At 37.8% G+C, this 23,750-nt stretch overlaps 1 protein-coding gene across 2 annotated transcripts in view; it reads left to right on the top strand.

Moving 5' to 3' along the window:
• LOC124788270 overlaps window positions 1–23,750 on the top strand; it is a 267,784-nt gene that overhangs the window by 224,647 nt on the left and 19,387 nt on the right. For both annotated transcript variants that reach the window (XM_047255482.1, XM_047255491.1), the window contains 3 exons: window positions 9,825–10,033; window positions 10,569–10,745; window positions 18,783–18,962. In XM_047255482.1, coding sequence (XP_047111438.1) covers window positions 9,825–10,033; window positions 10,569–10,745; window positions 18,783–18,962 — 566 coding nt within the window. The remainder of the gene's footprint in view (window positions 1–9,824; window positions 10,034–10,568; window positions 10,746–18,782; window positions 18,963–23,750) is intronic.

Below are 23,750 nucleotides of genomic sequence, written 5' to 3'. Positions count from 1 at the left end.
CACCCCTGTCACTATGTCCATTTTAATCCAAATGTGTAGTGGGAGCAGATTCAGCATGGTCTCTACCCCAGCAGTGGGTGTACTGCTAATTCTGCCTGTTATGGCTAAACAGCCTGGTCTCTACAACTTAGCAAGCTCCTTAGTAGCCACCTTCTGTTTTACTTTCTTCTACTATACTATGGACCCATCAGTTATCACAGATCTTATATCCAGTACATACTCTTGGGTTTTAGACCCCAAATTTTCCCATAGGCTCATCTAGTGATCATAAACGTATCTTTCACCTTGGAACATATACTCCTTTTGTGAGGGGTCCATGATACTTTTGCATCCAGAGCTATCCACAAATCTCCCCCCTCCCCCACCCCCTCCCACAGGTGTAGTTTCATCAAGAAGCTTCAGATTCCAGTATGTGTATGCTGGAAATGCTTCCTTATGAATGGTACAATAATAGTGTCTTAAGACTGACTCTTAGATCCTGTTTCCTGCATCAGTTTTGCACAATGTCCAGTGCACATCATGCCATTGTTTTATCAGTACTAGCAAATTTGCTAAATATTACTATGATCAGTCATCTGCGAATGCTTGGAAAAAATAGCCTCTAGTATTTAGCTCTTCAATAAGTTTATTCACCACTAGATTCTGCAGCAGTGCTGACAAAAGCCCTCCTTCCGGACATCCTCTGGTGCTGTTGATCGCCATTTTTTTGTTCATTTGGTGGCTTCTACTTTTCTTCTGCTCAACATGCCCTTAATCCAACTACATATGGTGGTCTCAATACCATGCTCTTCTGCAGCTCTGATCATGGATTTGACGGTCATACTGCTAAAAGCCCTTTCAGTGTCCAGCAAGGTGCAGAGAGCAGTTTCATGAAAACGTTGCGCTTCTTCCACCTCCCAACAGACTGGTAAAGCTCTGTTTCACATGATTTGCATCACTGAGATGTATGTTGGTTTGCAAGCAGAGGAAATGCAGTGAGTTTCCTTTCCCTGACATGCACATTAAACAGTTTTTCTAATGTAGCCTTAACCTTGGTGCAATCAATTCTCCCTAGCTTCAGAATGAAAACAACACTCACTGTCCTCCAAGCATTAGGAATGATTTCTGCCACTTGGCTAACCCTAAACACCCTGCATAGGACTATAATTAAACTGTCTCCTGTTTTTATGTTGTGTTAAAAAAAAGAAGAAGAAAAGAAATGTCCACTATATGACTGTTAATTAACAGCCAAATGGTGGAAATTTCTTTCAAAAAATTCTACATGACTGTGGTCCCCCCCGGGATGACAGTTTTGCCTGCTTAATTGCAAGGTTGTATTTTGAGAGGGCCTCCTGATATTTTGCCCATTGCCCTTTCCTTCTTGCAATGTTGAATGGTCTTCTTACCTGCTTCCTTTGTGTCTCCAGGTCATTGTCTGACTAAGGTACATTGTTGTTTGTACACTTTTTGGTGATTGGATGATTTTCTAAATGAAATGTCATAAGTGCAAACATCAGTGTGTCTGACATTTTCTTGAAATCAGCTGGATTTCGTATTGAAATTCTGACTTCAGATAAGTGTGAGCTGAGGTCTTTCTTGTATGAGTCCCAGTCTGTTTTCCCACAATTCCTGTAGGCCAAGGTCTCTTTAACACTCTCTTCAACCTTAAACTTAATATTCATGTGGTCAGATAAGGATAGCTCCAACACCACATGCCATTTTTTGATACAGCTACCCATTAAATTGGACCCAAAAATTATGTCAATTACTTCTTCCCTCCTTATATTCATGAATGTAAGTTCCCTGTTCCTATTCAGCATCTTCAGATTGCTTTTGAGTAAATATCAAGAATGTACTTTCTGCTGTTGGTGTTGCTGCTTCCCCACAACAGATTGTGGGTATTGCCATCATGACCAAGCAGTTTTTATTGTCCTGTGAGCAGCTGTCTACCAGCCTCTTCACAAAACCTGGAAAGGAAGAGTATTGTCCATGTAAAGAAGGTGAGCCAATACAATTTCCCTCATTCTTTCTTCATCATGCTGTTTCATCCTAATGCTCACAAAACTTTGGAACAAAGGTCTGCCATTGGTGTGAATGAAATTCTATGTTTGATAAAAGCATGTTCTGGAGTTCCTTAGATTTTTAGTATAAACCAACTTTCCTCCAGTTCTTCTGAGGCCTGAGCACCCCTTTTACTTACTTAGGGTCCCCGGATAAGAGCATGAGGATTTCGCCATCCAGTACAATCGTTCGGTTGATTACACTCTGATCCTCTGTCGAGACCTTCTGGTCCTGCACCCTTATTTTCTGAAACAAAACCTTTGGAGGAGTACCCTTAAGAAGTTTTTGTACCAAAATTGATACCTTTGTGGTCTTGAAGAGCTCAGCTGCTGCCTTGACCAGCAACTTCACCTGCTACCACAGAGATACCCTGGGTACTGCCTCCTAAGTCAATCCACTGTTTCTATCTCCTCAAAGATAAGAGCAACTATGTCCAGATAGATCCTCCTGTATTTGGGGCCTAGACTAGCATCCCCCTCCCCCCCCCCCCCCCCCCCCATTTTTCTGAAAGAGCCATCTGAGTAAGCTCAACTTGCTGTGAGGTCATGTTGACTAGTGAATATCCCTACTGGATAACTGTCAATCTAAAGGTTAAGACTGCACTACTATAGGTCTGTTTCCCTATTTCCTGCCTTGCCATTTTCTAGACATAATTATTGTGAGAAATGGGTACATTAGACTTCTCACTTGTTCTCCTGATGCCTTCCTTAGAGGAAGGGGTCTGTTTACCCCTTTCATTCTGAGACAGTTGTTTTTTTTTATTTTTATATTTTTTAAATTTTTTTTTTGAGGTCTTGGGTTCAAGACCTTTTAGTTCCTCCTATTTTTGTTAAGAAAACCATATTTTACCTCCCTGTTGTTTCTGTTCTTTAAGAAGTTTTCTCCTCTGAGCTGCTGGCAAGCATTTAACCTTGACCTGGTCCAACTTCTAGTTCTTGGGTTGATCTATTGCCCAATCCAGTTGCAGGAACAACTGCCATTGGTTCCACCCCTAACATTTGCATATTTAAGGTCTCATCATCTGGTTAATAACATGCTGTCCACCTTTTGAATGAAACACAGCAGCAATTCTGCATGGCATGAATTTGACAAGTCCTTGTAAGTTGCCAGTGGTACGTGGCACCAGATGTTCATGCACAGGCCATGAAATTCCTGTAAGTTATGGTCTTATGCTTTGTGAGTACAGAGCTGGTGGCTGATAGCATCCCAGATGTATTCCATTGAGTCCAGGTGAGGCAAATTTAATGGCCAAACAACCAATATGAATTCACTGTCATGCTCTTCAAACCACTGTAGCAAGATTCTGCACTTGTGACATACTTTACCTTCTGTGAGATGCCTTCAGATGCCATTGAGCATGAAGGAATGCTAGTGCTCCACAGTGATGTTCACATAGACCACAGCTATTATGGTGCATTCGATACTACCACAGGTTACATGGAAGCTCAGGTGAATGTCCCCCACAGTATAAATCTGCACACAGGGTCCTGTGTCCATGGTTCACTGCATGTTTGACCATTTGCTGGATGATGGTGTTTGATGACAGGACTATCTGTAAAAGCAAAAGTAATTCATCCAACCAGGTGACACATTTCCACTGATCCATGGTTTAATCTCAATAATCCCATACCCACTGCAACAATGTTGTCAGGTCAACAAGGAAACATGTAATGATCAACTGCTGCAGAGCTGCAAATTCAACAATGTGTGCTGAATGCTGTGACCTGAAACAGTCAAACTGGTGTCAGAATTGTTATTAGATCTGCCACAGATGGTTGCCTATCATGAATTACAGAATGGGCAAACCTCTGTCCTTGACATTCTGAGATGATGCTCCTATTTGTGGTATCACCATCATTCAGCCACTTTCTATAGATGCTCACAACAGTAATATGTGAGCAGTGGACTAGCTTCACTGTTTCTAAAGTGCTTATATGCAGGCAATGGGCCATAACAACCTGCCTGTGTTGAAAGTCACTCACTCAGTGGATTTCCCCATTAGCAGCCCACATCATTGTTAGAATTATTTCCCACTTCTCTCTGCTCCACTTATGTAGCTTTCTTATCACATCATGCTCCTGCAATGGCACCAATCAGTATACAGTCTCATGGTGGGCAGTGATCACACTGTCTTGGCTTATCAGTGTTTGTTATAGAATAAGTAGTCTACTAATCAACTGTTAATAGGCATGCACAGATGGACTGAAAGCATAAATAACATTAATACCACAGAATCACCAATCAGTGATCAGTTTAAACAGTTCATATGAGACAGAGCAAATCTATTCTGCCTTTCTACCTCTACATATATACTCTGCAAGCCACTGTACAGTGGTTGACAGTACTTCACACCAACATTAACAACTTTCTGTCTTACTCCACTTGTATGTGTAGTGAACAAAATATTACTTTCTGCTTCCATGCACATACACCCTACATTTTCCCATCTCACTCTCATGATCCTTACAAGAAAAATGTACAATGACATCAGAATTAATACAGCAAAATTAATTTTTGAATTTTTTTGTTGATTTGGTTGTATCTTTTTGGAATATTAGTTTTTAATGATTTAGATTCTGTCGTCTATTACCATGCCTCTGAAAATAGATATATTTCTCTGTAATAGTTTGGAAAGACTGTAAACAGTTATTCTTGTTATACAATTCCTGTTGACCAAAAATGATTTCCATTACATACAGAGCGTCCCAGGAAATTCAGAGATATGACAGAAATGATCATTTGAAGCAAAAGAGTCTAGTAAAGATGGACTATAAAATGCATACCTTATTCATCTTCGCTACTGTGAAACACATCTCTTCTGCTGAGAAAGTGGCCATGTTTACTGGATATTTTCTTCTTCTTTTAATCCATACTACATCCTTCCAAAATATGGAAAGCAAAGAGCTTGCAATAGAAGAGATCTGTTTCACAGTGTCAAAGATTAAGGTGTAGTGATAGCTCTTAAAGGTATGCATTTTAGGTACAAATACTTTTTTGATTCAAATGATTGTTCTTGTCATATTCCTGAATACTGACATTTCCTCCTGGGACATCACGTACATGCAAGCTGCTTAGTATCAATGAAATGAATTTTAGCTTGAGCTTTAATTCTCTCAACAGAGATCTTGGGCCTTGGATTTCTTGCTTAGGCAGTACAGTGTGGTAATATTTAGGTGTCTAACACCTAATGTACTGTCCTCAAGAGTAGTCTCACATCTAAGTAGAAACAATTTCCTTAGTATATCACTGTTTGGATTCCAGAAACGTTACACAACTGATAATGCTATTTACACATTCAACCACCAAATATTAAAAGTCTTAATATTAAAATATCACCAGTTGGTACTTTTTGTGGTCTTTCTGAGGCATTTGACTGTGTAGATCATACTACACTCTTTGAAAGACTTATGTTTTATGGAACTGATGGCTTTACACATAACTGGTTTGTATCATACTTAACAAACAAAATGTAAAAGGTTCAGACAATGTTGAAAAGGTAGAAAATTTTAGTGACTGGAATAAATCACAAAGGGAGTCTGCAAGGTTCCATTTTGCATCCACCTCTGTTCCTCACATATGAATGACCTTCCACTTAACATTCAACAAGCAAAATTGGTACTTTGCAGATGATAATAGTGTTATAATAAATCCCATTAGAGAAAAGCAAAAGAAGAGACTGTTAACAATGTTTTACAGAAAATTATTAAGTGGTTCTCCAAAAATGGACTATACCTAAATTCTGAGAAAACACGCTATATTCAATTTTGTTCAACAGAGTCATACAACTGATGTAATACATGGGCAGGAGTCAGTAAATCCAGTAGAATGCTCTAAATATTTAAGTGCACATACTGATGAAAACTTGAACTAGAAGAAGCATATTCTACCTCTACATCTACATATACATCTATACTCTGCAAACCACTGTGAAGTGTATTGTAGAGAGTATATTCCATTGTACCAGCTATTAGTGTTTCTTCCCCTTCCAGTCACATATTGAGTATGGGAAGAATGATTGCTTAAATGCCGCTGTGTGTGCTGTAATTAATCTAATCTTTTCCTCAGTATGCTTATGTAAGCAATAAGTGAGGGGTTGTGGTATATTCTTAGAATCATTATTTCAAGCTGATTCTTGAAACTTTGAAAGTAGACTTTCTCAGGACAGTTTACATCTGTCTTCAAGAGTCAGCCAGTTTAATTTCTTCAACATCTATGGTACACTCTCCAATGTGTCAAAGAAACCTGTGATCATTTGTGCTGCACTCATCTGCGTATGTTCAGTATCCCTTGTCAGTCCTAATTGGTATGAGTCCCACACACTTCAGAAATAGTCCAGGATGTGTCACTTGAATAATTTGATGTAGACTAATTGCACTTCCCCTGTATTCCTCCAATAAACTGAAGTCTACCATCTACTTTACCCACAACTAAGCCTACGTATACTATGTTTTTTTTTCATTTTGTCATTGTAATCATAGTACACTCTGTTTTTTCACTTTGTCAAGTGCACAATTTTACACTTATGAACATTAAAAGCAAGTTGCCAATGTCTAAACCACTCTGGAATCTTATCAAGATCTAAATGAATATTTATGCAACCTCTTTCAGACAGTATTTCACTATAGATAACTGTGTCATCAGGAAAAAATCTAAGGTTACTATTAAAATATTGCCCACAAAATCATTAATATACTACATTAACAGCAAGGATCTCAAAACACTTCCTTGGGTCACACTTGAAGTTACTTTACATCTGAGGATGACTCTCCATCTAAGATAACACGTTGCGTCCTCCCTACCAAAAAATCCTCAGTCCAGTCACAAATTTTGCTTCACAGCCCATATGATCACACTTCTGACAATAAATGTAGATGTGGTACTGAGGGAAATCCTTTTTGGAAATCAAGAAATACTACATCTACCTGACTGCCTTGATCCAAAGTTTTTAGTATGTCATGTGAGAAAACTGTGAGTTGGGTTTCACATGATCGATGTTTACGCAGTCCATACTGGTTGGAATGGAGGAGGTCATTCTGTTCAAGATACCTCGTTATATTTGAGGTCAGAATATTTTCTAAGTTTCTACAACAAATCATTGTCAAGAATATTGGACGGTAGTTTTGTGGATCACTTCTATTACCTTTCTTGTAAATGGATGTGACCTGTGCTTCTGCAACCACTGGGCACAGTTTTTTTGTTATTCGATCTACAAAACATTATTGTTAGAAGAGGGGCTAACTCAGCCACATATTCAGTATAGAGTCTGATAGGATTCCATTGGACCCTGCAGATCTGTTCAGTTTTAACAATTTCAGCTGTTTTTCAATGCCACTGACTCATCTCGCAGTGGTATGAGGATTAAATTGAGGCATTTCTCCTCCCCTACCCCTTTTTTTTATTTTTTTTTAAAAGGAATATCTGAGAATGGAGTTAAGCATTTCAGCTTTCCTTTGCTATGCTCAGTTTCAGTTCCTATCTCATTTGTGAGAAACTGGCCAGCAATTTTATGCCATTAACAGCCTTTACATATGACCAGAATTTCTTTGAGTTTTGCGAAAAATCATTTGGCAATATTCTGCTTTGATAGTCACTGAAGACTCTCTCAACAGCCAAAACAATGAGTTTCTCAAAAAATTAAGTTCAGCTAGGTTTGCTCTTCGTAAGTTGCTAGGGTCCTGGAAACAGATGAATCAACCTTCTGACATATTTAGCACTTTTTCTGGGGTAACTCATCACTTAGGAAGAAGATAATGACTGCACAAAAGTAAGCAAGAAGAATAATACCTAATGGTTATCTATGGTTGTCATGTAGGTATCTCTTCAATAAGGTGGGCATTTTAACAGCACCACCACAATACACTTATTTGCTAATGAAACTGGCCATAAATAATCCATCACAATTTCAGAAGAATATGACCTCCAGTAACCATTATTAAAGCTGTCAGTGGCTCAGAATGGAGTTCAATATGTACCAACAAAAAATTTGTCCATTTGCCCAATGCTGACAGATAGCAAAGCAAATTTTACATCTAACCTAAATCATTTCTCCTGGACAACTTCTTCTTTTCCATGAATGAATTTCTATTTAAAAAAAAGGGTCAACTACAGGGTGGCACATGAAATGTGTTACCATTTTGTTTTTGAATATAAACTTAATTGTCAATACAATCTGAAAGTAACATATACTACAATGAAGAGCCGTCCATGGAGATTTGTTCTAACTCAGCATATGCTCAATATGTCCACCATTTCATTTCCTAACTTCCTTCAAATGAACACTGAAGTTAGTGATTACCCTATGGCACATGTCTTCTGTAATTTCACTGCAAGCTTGAAGAATAAGTCTTCTGAGCTCCATTAAATCGCGTGGACGTTTCAGGAAAATTTTTTCCTTCGGGTACTCCCAAAGAAAAAACTCACATGGATTGAGGTCTGGACTATTGGGGGGCCAATTTTGTCCATCATTGAAGCAACCTGGAAACCTGAGTGAAATGATCCGCATGTCGAAATGCTTGTGTAAAAACTCCAACACAGTGTTTGCAGTATGTGGCCTTGCTCCATCTTGCATGAACCACTGCGTGTTGAAGGGCAAGGCAGTAACAAGAAGCTGTGGAATGAAGCTATTGCAAAGCATGTTCAAGTAACGCTCGCTGTTCACAGTTTCTTCAAAGGAAAAGGGTCCAATAAGTCCGTGACTGGAAATTGCTGCCCACACTGTAGTCCTTGGAGCATAATGTTGTTGTTCATGAAGCACTTGAGGGTTTTCAGTGGCCCAAAAGGATACATTTTGTTTGTTAACCACACCGTCTAAATGAAAATGCGCCTTGTCTGAAAACCAAATGTTGTTGAGCCTTTCTTCCCTATCCTCTGCCCCCTGAGCAAACAGTAGTCTCTGCTGCTTGTGTTCTTCAGTGAGCTTCTGTGTACAGGTAATCTTGTATGGGTACATATGGAGGTCACTTTTAAGAATGCGCTGAACAGAGCATCTAGATATTCCCAGTTGCACTGCTGCCTTTCCACATGATTTCTCGGGACTTCTCTGTACAGAAACTTGTACCGCTTCAATATTCTCCAGCTAACAAACAGGCTTAGGCCAAGGTCGCTTCACTTCCAATACTGTTCCTTCCTGTACAAATTTATCGTACAAGCTGTGGATGGTCTTCTTGCAAGGGACCCATTGTGTGTTAAACTGTTGTCGAAAACAATTCTGAGTCACAACAAGGCTTTTCATTTCATGAAAAAGTAACACAATTGCCGATCATTGCTGTGTGGTCAGTCTTCCATTGTCAGCCATTGCTGCTTACTAGTCTCCTAGCAGCAGTATCATGAATTATACGTCGTTTTGCAACTCATTTGTTTTTCCAAGCTCTGCTGGTACAGCTGTAGAGATCCCAGCAGGATATCTAATGTGCATCGTAAATTGTGAAAGAAACAATTGGTAACACATTTCGTGTGCCACCCTGTAGTTTTTAAGTGTAGTTGTATGAGTAGGACTAAAAAATATTGTCTTGATTAATGTTAACACTGATCATATATACCTGTAAACTGAGCTGTTCTGTATCATTTTGATAAAACAATAGTTCAAATGATGCAGGGAACATGTAACTAACTAACCACATAGACAAAGGACTGTGCAAAACTGCAGTGCCTAAAAAAATTTTTCATTATTTTCATGATATGCGCTTTGTGGGTGTCCCTTATATGTGCAACATCATTATGCACTATCATTTTCTGTACGTGAAGAGTATACTAAATGTATATTTAATTCTAAAAATTAAATACAGGAGTGATGTCAATAGTCAGTACTGGATGGGTGCTGTGCGTGATCCGAAGGACAGAAACAACTGGAAGTGGCTTGATGGTGATGATGTGACAGTCTCATTTTGGAACTTGCCAGGAGGAAATGAAGACTGTGCACGATATGATGGCTCAAAAGGATGGCTGTGGTCTGATACTAACTGTCAAGCCAAACTTAACTATATTTGCCAACACCGTAAGTACTGTAACACACTGAGAAAATGCTACTCAAAGTATAATGCAGAATTTCACAGTTGTTAAGTGAGAACTATTATAGGTAAAGCAGAAATAAAACATTACAACTCACAGACTTAAAAACAGTTTACATTCGAAATTCACAGTAATTCCTTTGCTAATACATTTCTATTTTTTATATATGTTGCTTAAAGTATAATTACAGTGAACTGAATTATTGACCAATTCTTATTTCCAACTGCTCCATCCATTATTAGGTTAAAAATATAGAATGCATTAGGATAATCTGCATGACTTTGTCAGATTTTCTCCTAGTAGCCTTTTCTCCATTAATACATTTTCCTACTGTTCTAGTTAATTTCTTTATTTTCAGTTTTTTGTGTGTTCATTTCATCAATATTAATTTTAAATAGCTCCAATTATTCAATTATGACCAGTTTTCACATCCATATCACATGAGGCTAAATGTAATGAAACTTCTATTTTTACTGTCTCACTGGGGAAAAATATTTCTAAGAGATGTATATTCCCTCTAGAACCCAAGGCCTGTGGGCGTCCAGAGCAGCCACCAAATTCAACTATGATTGCAAAGAACTTCAATGTTGGATCAATTGTCGAATATCAATGTGATCCTGGTCATCTGCTGGTTGGGCCATCAACACGCACATGTCTTACAACAGGTTTCTACAATGAATTTCCACCAGTGTGCAAACGTAAGTCTTATAGGTCACTAAGAATAATCAATTAAAATGGTACAGCTCTGTTGTACACTCCAGATATAAAAGTGTCTATAATAAAATGAAAATAATTATTGCACCCTCAAAAGGAGCAACATTCTATTTCAACAAATGTCTATTTTACTGGTTTTCATAATTTATTTTACTTTTATTTCATTTTATTAAGAGTTTTGTGAACCCAACAGCATTAGAGTTGTTAGAATATGGAATGAGTCAATGTTTTTATAGTATTTATAATCAAGAATTTTTCATAAAATTTACAATAATGGATACAGTGGAGCACAATATGGTGGATTCATGATTCATATCAACTAATCCTGCATCATAAAACATGAAAATAAATAAGGTACAAAATACAAGACACCAGAATTAATATTTACCCATACATTATGAGATGTTCATATTAGCAATATCTTAATATTTGAAAATCAACACTGTGCATAGACATGGGATTTTTCTGGGGGCTCTTACCTCAGGTTCTACTGGTGACAGAAAAATGGGGTCAAGTCTTTTATATAGCACTTGGGCTAGGGGCCATTTATACCCAACAGAAGGATCATCTTCGAGTCATTATCCTACAGCACTGGGTCAAAGTATAAATGTTATACACTTCCTCCTGCTTAAGCAAATGAAGCAAATCAATTGATGTAGTCTATGATGGGCCTTAAGGAGTTTATGGAGGTACCATTATAGTTAGTAGGCAGTTCCTTAGAAAACCTAAAAAAAGGTCTTTTTCGTCATTTTTTTGGGACTAACTGAGCCATGGATTCCAAGATGACTATGCTGAAGTTTTTATGATACATATCTTTCCAATATTCCAGTCTCAAACAACCTTGAAAATTTTCTTCATATCTCTATCCATTACCAAGATACATAGTTACTTTTACATGTAAAATACACATGTAATATCTGGTATGAGGTGAAATCTCAATAATAAAAAATTGCATCAAATTGCTCAAATTTTAACATTACGTTCTCTAGGCAATTATCTAAAAGCACCGTCTTCGTATTTTAAAAAATCTTCATTAATTCATGAACTATTCCTTAGAACCACCGTCCCCAAAAAAAGGGCTTCTTTACCATTTTTGTACCAAAACTGTGCCACAGATTCCAAGATGGCTTTACAGAGCAAATGACTGTCATTTTATGACATATTCCTAAGATCCCAATCTCAAATATTTTTGAAAATTTCCTTTATATCTTTATCCATTTCTGAGATATAGAGATTCAAAATTATTAGCTCATGGATGGTTCCTTAGAGAAACCCAAAGAAAGTGTTTTTTTTTTTTACCAATTTTTCATAGCAAAACAAAGCCATGAATTCCAAGGTGGATATGCACAACAAATGATTGAAATTTTTACAATGTATTCCTAAGATTCCAGTCTCGAGCAACAACCTTGACTCTTTGTCCATTTCCAAGACACAGAGGTTCAAAGTTACCTTACATGCACATGTAAAATACGCACATATAAATCCGGTGGGAAGCAAAACATAAATAATAAACAGCAGCAGAAAATTGCTCAGATTTTAAAATTACACACACATCAAAAAACGTTTCGCATCACCTTGGTTCCCAGAGTTCCAGAGTCTGCCCAGAAAATTGGAATAGAGATCAACGTAAACAGCATTTTTGCCCTTTTTATTTCTCATGAAAACCACACATTGCACATTGTACCACCATACAGCGAGACCTTCCTGAGATGGTGGTCCAAATTGCTGTACACACTGGTACCTTTAATACCCAGTAGCACCTCCTCTTGCATTGATGCATGCCTCTATTCGTTGTGGCATACTATCCACAAGTTCATCAAGGCATTGTTGGTCCCCATTGTTCCACTCCTCAACAGTGACTCAGCATAGATCCCTCAGAGTGGTTGGTGGGACACACCGTCTATAAACAGCCCATTTCAATCTATCCCAGGCACGTTTGATAGGATTCATGTCTGGAGAACATGCTGGCCACTCTAGTAGAGCGATGTCGTTATCCTGGAGGAAATCATTCACAAGATGTGCATGATGGAGGTGCAAATATTCATCCGTGAAGATGAATGCCTCGCCAATATGCTGCCGATATGGTTGCACTATCAGTCGGAGGATGGCATTCACATATCGTACAGCCATTACAATGCTTTCTATGACTGTCAGTGGCATAACTCAGCCCCACATAATGCCACCCCAAAACAGCAGGGAAACTCCACCTTGCTGCACTCACTGGATAGTGTGGCCAAGGTGTTCAGCCTGATCAGGCGGCTTCCAGACACATTTTCAACGATTGACTGGTCGAAGACATATGTGACACTCATTGCTGAAGAGAACGTGATGCCAACCCTCAGCAGTCCATTCAGCATGTTGTTGGGGGCCCATCTGTACTGCGCTGCATGGTGTCATGGCTGCAAAGATGAACCTCACCATGGATGACGGGAGTGAAGTTGCAATTGAAAAAAATTTTTTTGAAGGTGCTGAGGAAGGCAGATTGAGGCAGCTGGTACCCTACTCTTCAGTCAGGCTTTCAAACAGGAGTGCATTTGCTTTTTTTGTGTTCTGATAAGAGCAATTTTCCACTAGTGTCTTTTCTGACAAAAAGTAATTTATACTTTGTGCTTGCAGCAGATGAGAAATATTAGTTATACAATAAAACTACACACATAAGTGCTCATTTATGCTAAAAAATTCAATAATTGGGTGGAATGAATTTTGTAACAGGTATTCTTTCCACTTGATCTTGAATTCTGGTGTTTTAAGAGCATGAATTTTGATGTCTCTAGATAGAGCACTGAATATTTTCATGCCTAAGCAACTTACTCCTTTTGCACAAGGGTAAAGTTTGTCTGATTACTATGTAAGACTTGTTTCCTTCTTGTGGCCAAGACATGGAATAATGATTTTCATAAGAGAGTAGTTTTTATTAACGTACAAGGTAGAAGATATACTGAGACGTCATTGTAAAAACCTATAGTTTCCCAGGAACTGCAAGAATGTCTGGATGAACACTGCTCATAATGCATATACATATATCGATGGGAAGAGAAAAGATTACTTGTAACTCAGAAATACTTAGAAGTCAGAAATAGATACAGTAATACATACCATATTTTTCTGAAAAAGAAAAAAAAATACACACAATGAAATGAAATGAAATGTCGCGTGACGAGGGCTTCCCGTCGGGTAGACCGTTCGCCTGGTGCAAGTCTTTCGATTTGACGCCACTTCAGCAACTAGCGCGTCGATGAGGATGAAATGACGATAATTAGGACAACACAACACCCAGTCCCTGAGCGGAGAAAATCTCTGACCCAGCCGGGAATCAAACCCGGGCCCTTTGGATTGACAGTCTGTCGCGCTGACCACTCAGCTACCGGGGGCGGACAATACACACAATAGAACTACATTTGTAAACTTTACAAACAACAAAAACAGAGTAAGGCATTAAAAGAAAAAATATTATTTGGTCCTGCTTAAGACAAATTAGATAATATATTGTAATTTGACACTTCGTGCCACACAGGCAACAAAGATACATTATTGAAGACAAAATGTTAAAACAAAAAATATTATTTTGAACTTGATCCTGCTTTAAAGAAATGAGATAATTTGGCTTGTTTCACTTTTCATGCATTGAAGTGTACGCATAACAGTTTGTAAACTTATTAATGAATTCATAGTTTTTCACTACAACTTCTTGCACTGATATAATGCCTGCGCACATTGATTGCACTTAACATTTCACTCAGTTTAGGTCTTTCGAGCTTCAAGTCATCATCTCCATCTCCATCACTGTCACTTGAAGCTGCTTCACCTTCTTGATCATCACTGTGTTGTCACACGTCAGCAATATCTCCTCATCTTGTAGTTCCATACACTTGGTGAGATTATCATCGAAGTGTACAAAACTGTCAAAGTCTGCACCCTCCAATACAGCTAGCTCATTACCAGACATGACTTCACCATCACCACTATCATCATCAGCAGCAGTAGCAGCAGCAGCAGGCTCTTCCAGCTTTACAGCAGCAGTTATTGATTGGGAAGGATGACACAAGCTGCCAGACAGCTGAAATAAATTCTATGGCTTATAATAAGTTAATGGAGAGATTTACATTTCCTGTGTCAGTCTGCACTATCAAAGTTTGAACCAGCATTTTCTTGTACAATGTGCTTTCAAATTTGCCATAATGCCGAAATGAATTGGCTGTAGAACACTGGTACAGTTTGGAGGGAAACATTCCACTCGAAAATTTTCCAAAACTACTTGGGGTGAACGTGCTCACATCAGTTCATAAGAAGAAGGAGGTTCTTTTTTCTTTTTCATTCTAATGTCCAGTTTATTAAACACAGTTCCATTAAAATCATTGTAATTCAAGAATTTTTATTGCATTCATAATTTGTAGGTCTCATCTTTACAGCTTTGAAACACATCAGATTTTAAGATTTTACCATTACACATGGGGAAAGTTCCATTTGTATTCACGTCAAGAAGAACTGTCATGTGAGCTTAACTTTTCTTTCCCCCATGCCCCAAGTCCCCATTTTCAGCTAATGTTTTACTTGGAGGCAGACTGTAGAATAGAGCAGTCTCAGCACAGTTGTAGATGTTTTGAGGTTGATAATCCCTTAAGATACATGGTAGAACGACATCAATCCAGTGCTGCACCATGACACCGTCCACAGCCTTAAATTTGCCAGAAATTGTTCTTCCTGTGATTCCATGGGGATCTTTAAATCCTTGTAACCATCCTCATCTACATCTACATCTATACTCCGCAATCCATCTGACGGTGTGTGGCAGAGGGTACCTTGAGTACCTCTATAGGTTCTCCCTTCTATTCCAGTCTCGTATTGTTCGTGGAAAGAAAGATTGTTGGTATGCCTCTGTGTGGGCTCTAATCTCTCCTATTTTATCCTCATGGTCTCTTTGCAAGACATAAGTAGGAGGAGTAATATACTGCTTGACTCCACAGTGAAGATATGTTCTCGAAACTTCAACAAAAGCCCTTACCGAGCTACTGAGTGTCTCTCTTGCAGAGTCTTCCACTGGAGTCTATGTATTATCTCCGTAATGCTTTCGCAAGTACTAAATGATCCTGTAATGAAGAGTGCTGCTCTTCATTGGATCTTCTCTATCTCTTCTATCAACCCTATCTGGTACGGATCCCACATCGGTGAGCAGTATTCAAGCAGTGGGAGAACAAGTGTACTGTAACCTACTTGAAATCAGCAGTGATGTCACACTTCTAATTAAATCACTGCCTTTGCTTTCAACATGTCACCACTGATCAGTAGAGCTGCAGGACATTTTTGCTGCAATACGTCAAAAGAGCCTTTTCCAAATCCGTGTGTCTCCCTTCTTGTTGACAGCCATGTTTAATTGATTTTGCACAAATTTTAAAAACTCATTCGAAATACTGTTTCTTTTGCAGATGACTGTACATAGTGTGGTATAGGCAACTCCTAAGTCTGAAGCAATTTCAGATTTAGTTTTGTGTGGATTAGTATCCACCTCTCATATGTTCTTTACTTCCTAATTCAGTGTGTAAATTTTCCTTTTTCTGTTCTTCCTGGCTGATTGAAAGTGACTGAATGACAGAACCACTGTTCAACAATAAATGTCTGCCACAGACTTTTAATTTCTTGATTGTTACCACAAAAGAAATTCTCGTGTTAAAAATGACAGTGCCAGGAGTGTCTTTTTTTCCATGCTGCACGCAGTGGTTAACTGTGGCTTTGTTCTTTGTCTCCATGGCATTGCCTGCTCACTTTTCTTGCGTAATGAAGTGTTTTTTCCCAGATCTAGGGAATGGTAGGATCAATGTACACATGCAACAACATCGCAGAGTCCATTTGCTGCATTTATTGTCCATTACATTTTATATTTATGTTGTCTTATTCTTTCTGTGTTGCACTGAATTGTCCATAACGAGTATCTTTTTACATTCATACAGTGTCTATTATAGCTAAATCAGTTGAGGACATCATTAGGTACACTGTTATCATAGGTATCCAAGTTTCTTCTCTCCTGTTTTATCTACCAGAGGAGAAGTATTATCTGCAAACAGGCTGAACTTGCTTACCATAGTGGTAGAGTGGGAAGTCATTTATAAATGTAAGAAACAGAAGAAGCCCAACACTACCCCATGTGGTGCTCCAATGTTTACTGTCATCATTCCATTACTGTGTCATCCTCTGTTTCCTGTCTGTTGGACAAGACTGCATCCATCTTTGTTTGTTTGTTTTTCAGAACAGCATTACTCAACAATAGGGACAGAAAAAGTGTGATGGATGTAAGATTGCAAGTCCATAAAAAACATGTAAACAACTTATTTTGTTAGGATGACTCATAAAGTGTTTTTAGAAAACAGCTGAATGACTTCAGTGACTGAACAATACAATATAAAATGGTATTAAATAAGATTTAAGTAAGAAGTCATTCATCCAAAGCAAGATAATGTCTGTAAAAAGTAACAGATTTGCACGCAAATAACAATTTTACATGAAAAACACTAATTTTGACTAATTATCTCAGAATATATATACATGCACAAACATGTGAACATTTTTGGGATCCTGTGATAGGTAACATATATTGTAATGTTGTTGTTAAGAGGGAACACCAAGTAGTGGACTCCACTTGCAGGGATTACCACACACAAATAATTCTCTTAAATGGCTATTGTTCATCCCCAAACAATGGAAAATCCAGGATGGAATAATGACAATATAATGAAAAGGATGGATTGCTACTCACCACAGAATGGAGAAGTTGCGTCACAGATAGCCACAACAAAGAGACTGTTAAACATGTATGCTTTCAGCCAAAAAGGACTTCATCCAAATTGTTTTTCAGTTGTGCCTATATGTGACTCAGAGTCTTCACTATATGGAGAGTGGCAGTCTATCATTCATCTTCTTGATTCTGTTTAACTCTTGTTTCATTTTAAGAACTGTGAGCTGTTTCCACAAAATACTAATCATGATCAATTCAATGGCCATTTTATGTTGCAAGACAGCAAACATAATGAAACTCTGAAAATCTGTTGCATCTTACATTGTTTATGGCAAACACATTTACAAAGAATTAGTACTACAGCCATTTGTTTTCAAACTATTTTTACCAACATGAATTTTAAAACAGAAAACAAGCATCATGGATCAGAATTGGAAATATAGTGTTAACAATTACCACCTGTGTAGGGTGCCACAACATATGCAATTTAATTGAATGTATGAACTGTGGAAAACACTAGGCACTATAAAATTGAAACTTTATCACTCAGAATACCTTTAAATTCATACAAAAATGACTCACTGTTTTAGAATAACAAACATGTGAACATTTTTGGGATCCTGTGATAGGTTACATATGTCGCAATGTTGTTGTTAAGAGGGAACACTAAGTAGTGGACTCCATTTGCAGGCATTTTTGTCACTTGTATATGTTTTGAACTAATAGTATCTTCTTTACAATAATTAATTAATGTTCAAGGACCAATATTTCCCTCATTACCTTACAAGCTGGATCTAACTGTGGTAACTGTTCTGGCAATTACTGCTGCCTTGATAAGGTAATAGAATGTAGGATTACTTTCAACCCTTGAAATACATCTTTCACAGTGAATGTCTAAGATTGCAATACCAATCACGAGTAAAATAATTCTTAATACATGATGTAGCCATTTAAAAGCTCCTTGATGTGTCAAGCTGTGTATCTGAAAATAATTTTGTTATTTCGTTTTATAGATGCACAGCATTGTTCACAATAATGGATATTTTTACTGAATTCCCATTCACACATCCAAAAAGCAAGAAAGGATTAAGCTGTAAAACAACAAAAGAGTGAAAGGAGTTGATCTGTTTCCTAGTAGGATAACCTCTTGCTACATTGCAGAACTAAAAGATTATATTCTTTAGAATATAGAATAGAGAACATACATTTGTTAAAATTCTGTAAATGGTCTAACTCTGAACTATACTTATTCCAGCTACTTTGAAACCAGTTGCTGATATGTGTCTGTTTGCAGGTATTGAATGTGGCTTCCCAGCAGATATAGCCAACGGTCATTATCAGCTGCTTAACAGAACTGTTACATATTTGAGTCAAGTTGAATATTCTTGTGATGATGGCCACGAAATGATTGGTCGAGCTTTGCTTACATGTGATGTTGATGAACGATGGAATGGACCTCCACCATTCTGCCAAGGTCAGTATTCACTGCATGTGTCATGACTTGAAATGCTGTAACATGAAACAGTATACATTGTTAGCCCAGATAGGAGTGAGAAAGTGTATAATTAAAGTGCCATTTCCCAAGGGAGTAGTCCTTGTAGAAAAACTGGACTAAACTGGTTAAGAGGAAGGTTTTTGTTTGAAGATGATCCATGGTCTAACATCCTGAAATAGCTCTGACAGGAGAAAAAAAAGATGCATGAAACTTTCATGCTCCGCCAAAGTTTTGGAGAAGACCTGCACATAACATTTGTAGGATCAAGAAGATCTTTAATTTTTGATTGACTGTGCTTAACGATAAATTTCTGGTTAAATTATGTACCCATTGGGTACTATCACATTTAGTAACAGAGGAGCAGAAAGTTGGGTAGATCAGTTGATTTCAAGTAATGCTTAAAAGATTCAGCAGAGGACACACTGAGGATTTCACATGAAAATTGATTACTAACTAGACATGGTTACAGCAATACAAACTGAAAGGAAAATACTGCTTTTACACTTTTTTATGCTTTCCAGATGAGGTGCTGCCCATTAAGGTGAAATAGGTTTCTTGTTGTACTTCATGATGACCAGACATTTTAACACAGTTCTTCTGGGTACCAAATATTCATTTGCTGATGACTGGTGGGTGACATACTGATTACCTTAGGTCTTTCTTCCTCAACTCTGAAGTGTACAGATTGAAAGAAGTCATCACATCCTGCATTATGACAAATTCAAGGGGTGATCAGAAATTGAGGTTACAATCCCATAATTGGAGAAATTAGTAGTGCGCTGTAATTCTGATTGAAGCACTTGGCAACTGTGCGCAGCTTCAGCCACCTGCCCTCTACAGCACTAGTTGTAGTAAACACAAATGGCAACTCATTTGGAAAACTGGTCTCGTGAAGAATTCTGCTCAGCTACTCAATTTCTATGGACAAAACGTGTAATAACTGCTGAAATTTACTGGCAGCTGGTAGAGGTTTATTTAGAGCTATAATGTCTTGTAATCATGATGTACAATGGTGTCAAAAGTTTGTGGTTCCTAGAGAAAACGTCACCAACAAGGATCACAGTGGCTGACCCAGCCCAGCATCAACAGATTTGAACACAGCTTGTGCGAAGGAGCTGATTCAGGACAACAGGAGGATCTCATTATGGAATATGATGGTGAAATTGGGAATGTCATTCAGAAGCATTCATCACATTGTTCACAATATTCTGCAGCACCGGAAAGTTTGTTCCCTATGGGTTCCACAAAATTTGTCCAACCAACAGAAGAGGCTGTAGCACCACACATCAATGTGTTTCATGACACTGCTCCAGAAGTGTAAACCAACATCTTGTGTATGTAGTTTAATAGACAGTAAATGAGTATAGGTGTTCATGTTGGCAATATTTGAAAAAAAAGATTGTGCCTAATTTTTTAATCAGGTCCCAGAAATAGATACAAATGAAAACAATGTCTCGGCTCTTGTTCAGCTAAGAACAGTCCACAGTGATTATTAAGTCTTAAATAATCATCCAAACTTCTTTTACAATGACCTGAATGGTACCCATGATGACAGTCTTTACTAGTCATGATGTAACAGAATGCCTTTATGCAGTACTTCTTTACAGGTGGTATGAGATAGGCATTGTAATGTGAGGACGTAATGGATGAATCACACTTCTATCAATGTTATAACCAACTGAAACATGCACTACAACCAATAGCTCAGAAACCAATAGCTCAGAATAGCTCCACTAGCTGTGCCAGAGTAGTTTATGGATTACCAAAGCTCCAGGGTCCACTAGAACCCCAATCATTTTCTGTACTGAAATTGTGGCTGAGTTAGCCTTTCTTTCAACTGTTATCTGCTGTAGATTTCCAAACAAAAGAACCATGCCCAGCAGTTGGAAGAAATTATAGATGACACCAGTCTACAAGGTAGATAGAACTAATCCCAGGACTATCACCCAATATCCTTGACACCCTTACTGTGAGTTCAAACAGAATAAAATATCTTGAGCCCCAGAGTGACCTCCACCATGCCAACCAGCATGGCTTCTGAAATTAGTGATCATGTGAAAATCAAATCACAATTTTCCCACATGACATACTGTAAGCCATGCACAAATGCAGTCAAGTAGATGCAGTATTTTCCTCAGTTTCTAAAAACCATTTGATACAGTACCACACCTATGCTTATTATTAAAAATACAATCATATTGGACATAAAGTGAAATTTGTGGCTGGACTGAGGATTCCATGGTAGGGAGACTGCAGCATGTTACCTTGGATAAAGAGCCAACAACACATATAGAAGTAATTTCAGGTGTGCCCCAGAGAAGTGTGTTGGGACCCTTGCTGTTTATGTTGTATATTAATTACCTTTCACACAATATAATTAGTAACCCAGACTTTTCACAGATGATGCAATTATCTGTAATTAAGAACTGTCTGCAAAAAGCTGCACAAATGATCAGTCAGATCTTAATAGGATTTCAAATTGGTACAAACACTTGTCAACTGATTTTAAATGTTTAGGACTGTAGAACTCAACAAAATGGGAAAAGATACTGTATTATGACAACAGTATCAATGTATCACAATGGAATTGGCCAACTGATGCAAACACCTGGGTGGAGGGATTTGAAATGGAATGATCAGACAGGCTCTCTCATGGAAAAGCAGTTAGATTCATTACAATGTCCACAGAGGCATTTAATAGACATTCTTCCCACATTCCACACATAAATGAAAGGGGAAGAAACCCCAATAACTGGTACAATGTGAAGTACCATCTGCCAAGGGTGTCGGTGTAATAGGAAACATGGTAGAAGAGAAGTAGTGTGAGAGTGGTATGAGAAATTTTACAACACAGCTTTTGTGATGGCCTGACAGCATGTCAGTGCCTTGAGCAAATGTGCCTGTGTCTGGAGATATCCACATCACTTTACAATAGTACACATCATATCCATATCAAATTATCATATTAAGATGGTTCAGTGAATTCCAGAGGGATATCTTAAGTCTCACTTAGTCAGGTTCCTCTCAGAGTATGCTGATACAGTAGATCCAACTTTGGCAATCATATACAACCACTCACTCATAGAAAGATCCAAACCAGATTGGGAAGTTGCACAAGTAACACTAATGCTGAAGAAAGGAAACAGGACTATCCACTGAATTACAGACCCATAACACTAATGTTGATTTGTAGTACGATTTTTGAACAGATACTATGTTTGAACATTATGAATTACCACGAAGGAAATGATCTATTGACAAACAGCCAACAAAGATTGGTTGGTTTGGGGGAGGAGACCAAACAGCAGGGTCATCTGTGCCTTCAGATTAGGGAAGGATGGGGAAGAAAATCGGATGTGCCCTTTCAAAGGAACCAGCCTGGCATTTGCCTGAAGCTGTTTAGGGAAATCATGGAAAATTGTTTTCTTCACAGCAAGACTTCTTTAATAATGAAAGTTTTTCAAGAATTACTGTTCTTTAGGAGAATATTTGATAACTTCACTAACATTTAATTTCTGGCGGATATCCTGACATGTTGCTTATTGACAAGAAGTGTAAGATTATGACTTAAGAACATGTTCATCTGCCATTTGTTTCCACTAAGATTTGCTGGAACTTGTCTGCTGTTTTCTCCTTTAAGTCTTTGTGAGTCCTCTAATGTGTGCTGTTATTAGCGGAAGCAATATAAATAGATAAACTAAGAGAAAGAACATATGGTACCTGTATTTAGAAAGCATTACATGTATACTCTTCTAGAGCGCTATCACATATGGCTAGATTAGATTAGATTAATACTAGTTCCATGGATCATGAATACGATATTTCTTAATGATGTGGAACGAGTCGAATTTTCCAATACATGACATAATTAGGTTAATTTAACTTAAGTTAATATAACAACTTTATTTTTTTGTGGTTTTTGTTTTTTTTTTCTTAATTTATATCTAAAAATTCCTCTATGGAGTAGAAGGAGTTGTCATTCAGAAATTCTTTTAATTTCTTCTTAAATACTTGTTGGTTATCTGTCAGACTTTTGATACTATTTGGTAAGTGACCAAAGACTTTAGTGCCAGTATAATTCACCCCTTTCTGTGCCAAAGTTAGATTTAATCTTGAATAGTGAAGATCGTCCTTTCTCCTAGTATTGCAGTTATGCACAGTGCTATTACTTTTGAATTGGGTTTGGTTGTTAATAACAAATTTCATAAGAGAGTATATATACTGAGAAGCTACTGTGAATATCCCTAGATCCTTAAATAAATGTCTGCAGGATGATCTTGGGTGGACTCCAGCTACACGCTTTTGTGCAATAAATACTTTATTCCTCAGTGATGAATTACCCCAAAATATGATGCCATATGAAAGCAATGAGTGAAAATAGGCATAGTAAGCTAATTTACTAAGATGTTTATCACCAAAATTTGCAATGACCCTTATTGCATAAGTAGCTGAACTCAAACATTTCAGCAGATCATCAATGTGTTTCTTCCAATTTAATCTCTCATCAATGGACATACCTAAAAATTTGGAATATTCTACCTTAGCTATATGCTTCTGATTAAGGTCTATATTTATTAATGGCGTCATACCATTCACTGTACGGAACTGTATGTACTGTGTCTTATCAAAATTCAGTGAGAGTCCGTTTACAAGGAACCACTTAGTAATTTTCTGAAAGACAGTATTGACAATTTCATCAGTTAATTCTTGTTTCTCAGGTGTGATTACTATACTTGTATCATCAGCAAAGAGAACTAACTTTGCCTC

Source organism: Schistocerca piceifrons, chromosome 1 (assembly GCF_021461385.2).
Source record: "Schistocerca piceifrons isolate TAMUIC-IGC-003096 chromosome 1, iqSchPice1.1, whole genome shotgun sequence".
In the NCBI taxonomy this organism is placed as follows: domain Eukaryota; kingdom Metazoa; phylum Arthropoda; class Insecta; order Orthoptera; family Acrididae; genus Schistocerca; species Schistocerca piceifrons.
The sequence above is the reverse complement of the archived record's forward strand: the minus strand, read 5'-3'. Positions and strand labels throughout refer to the sequence as shown.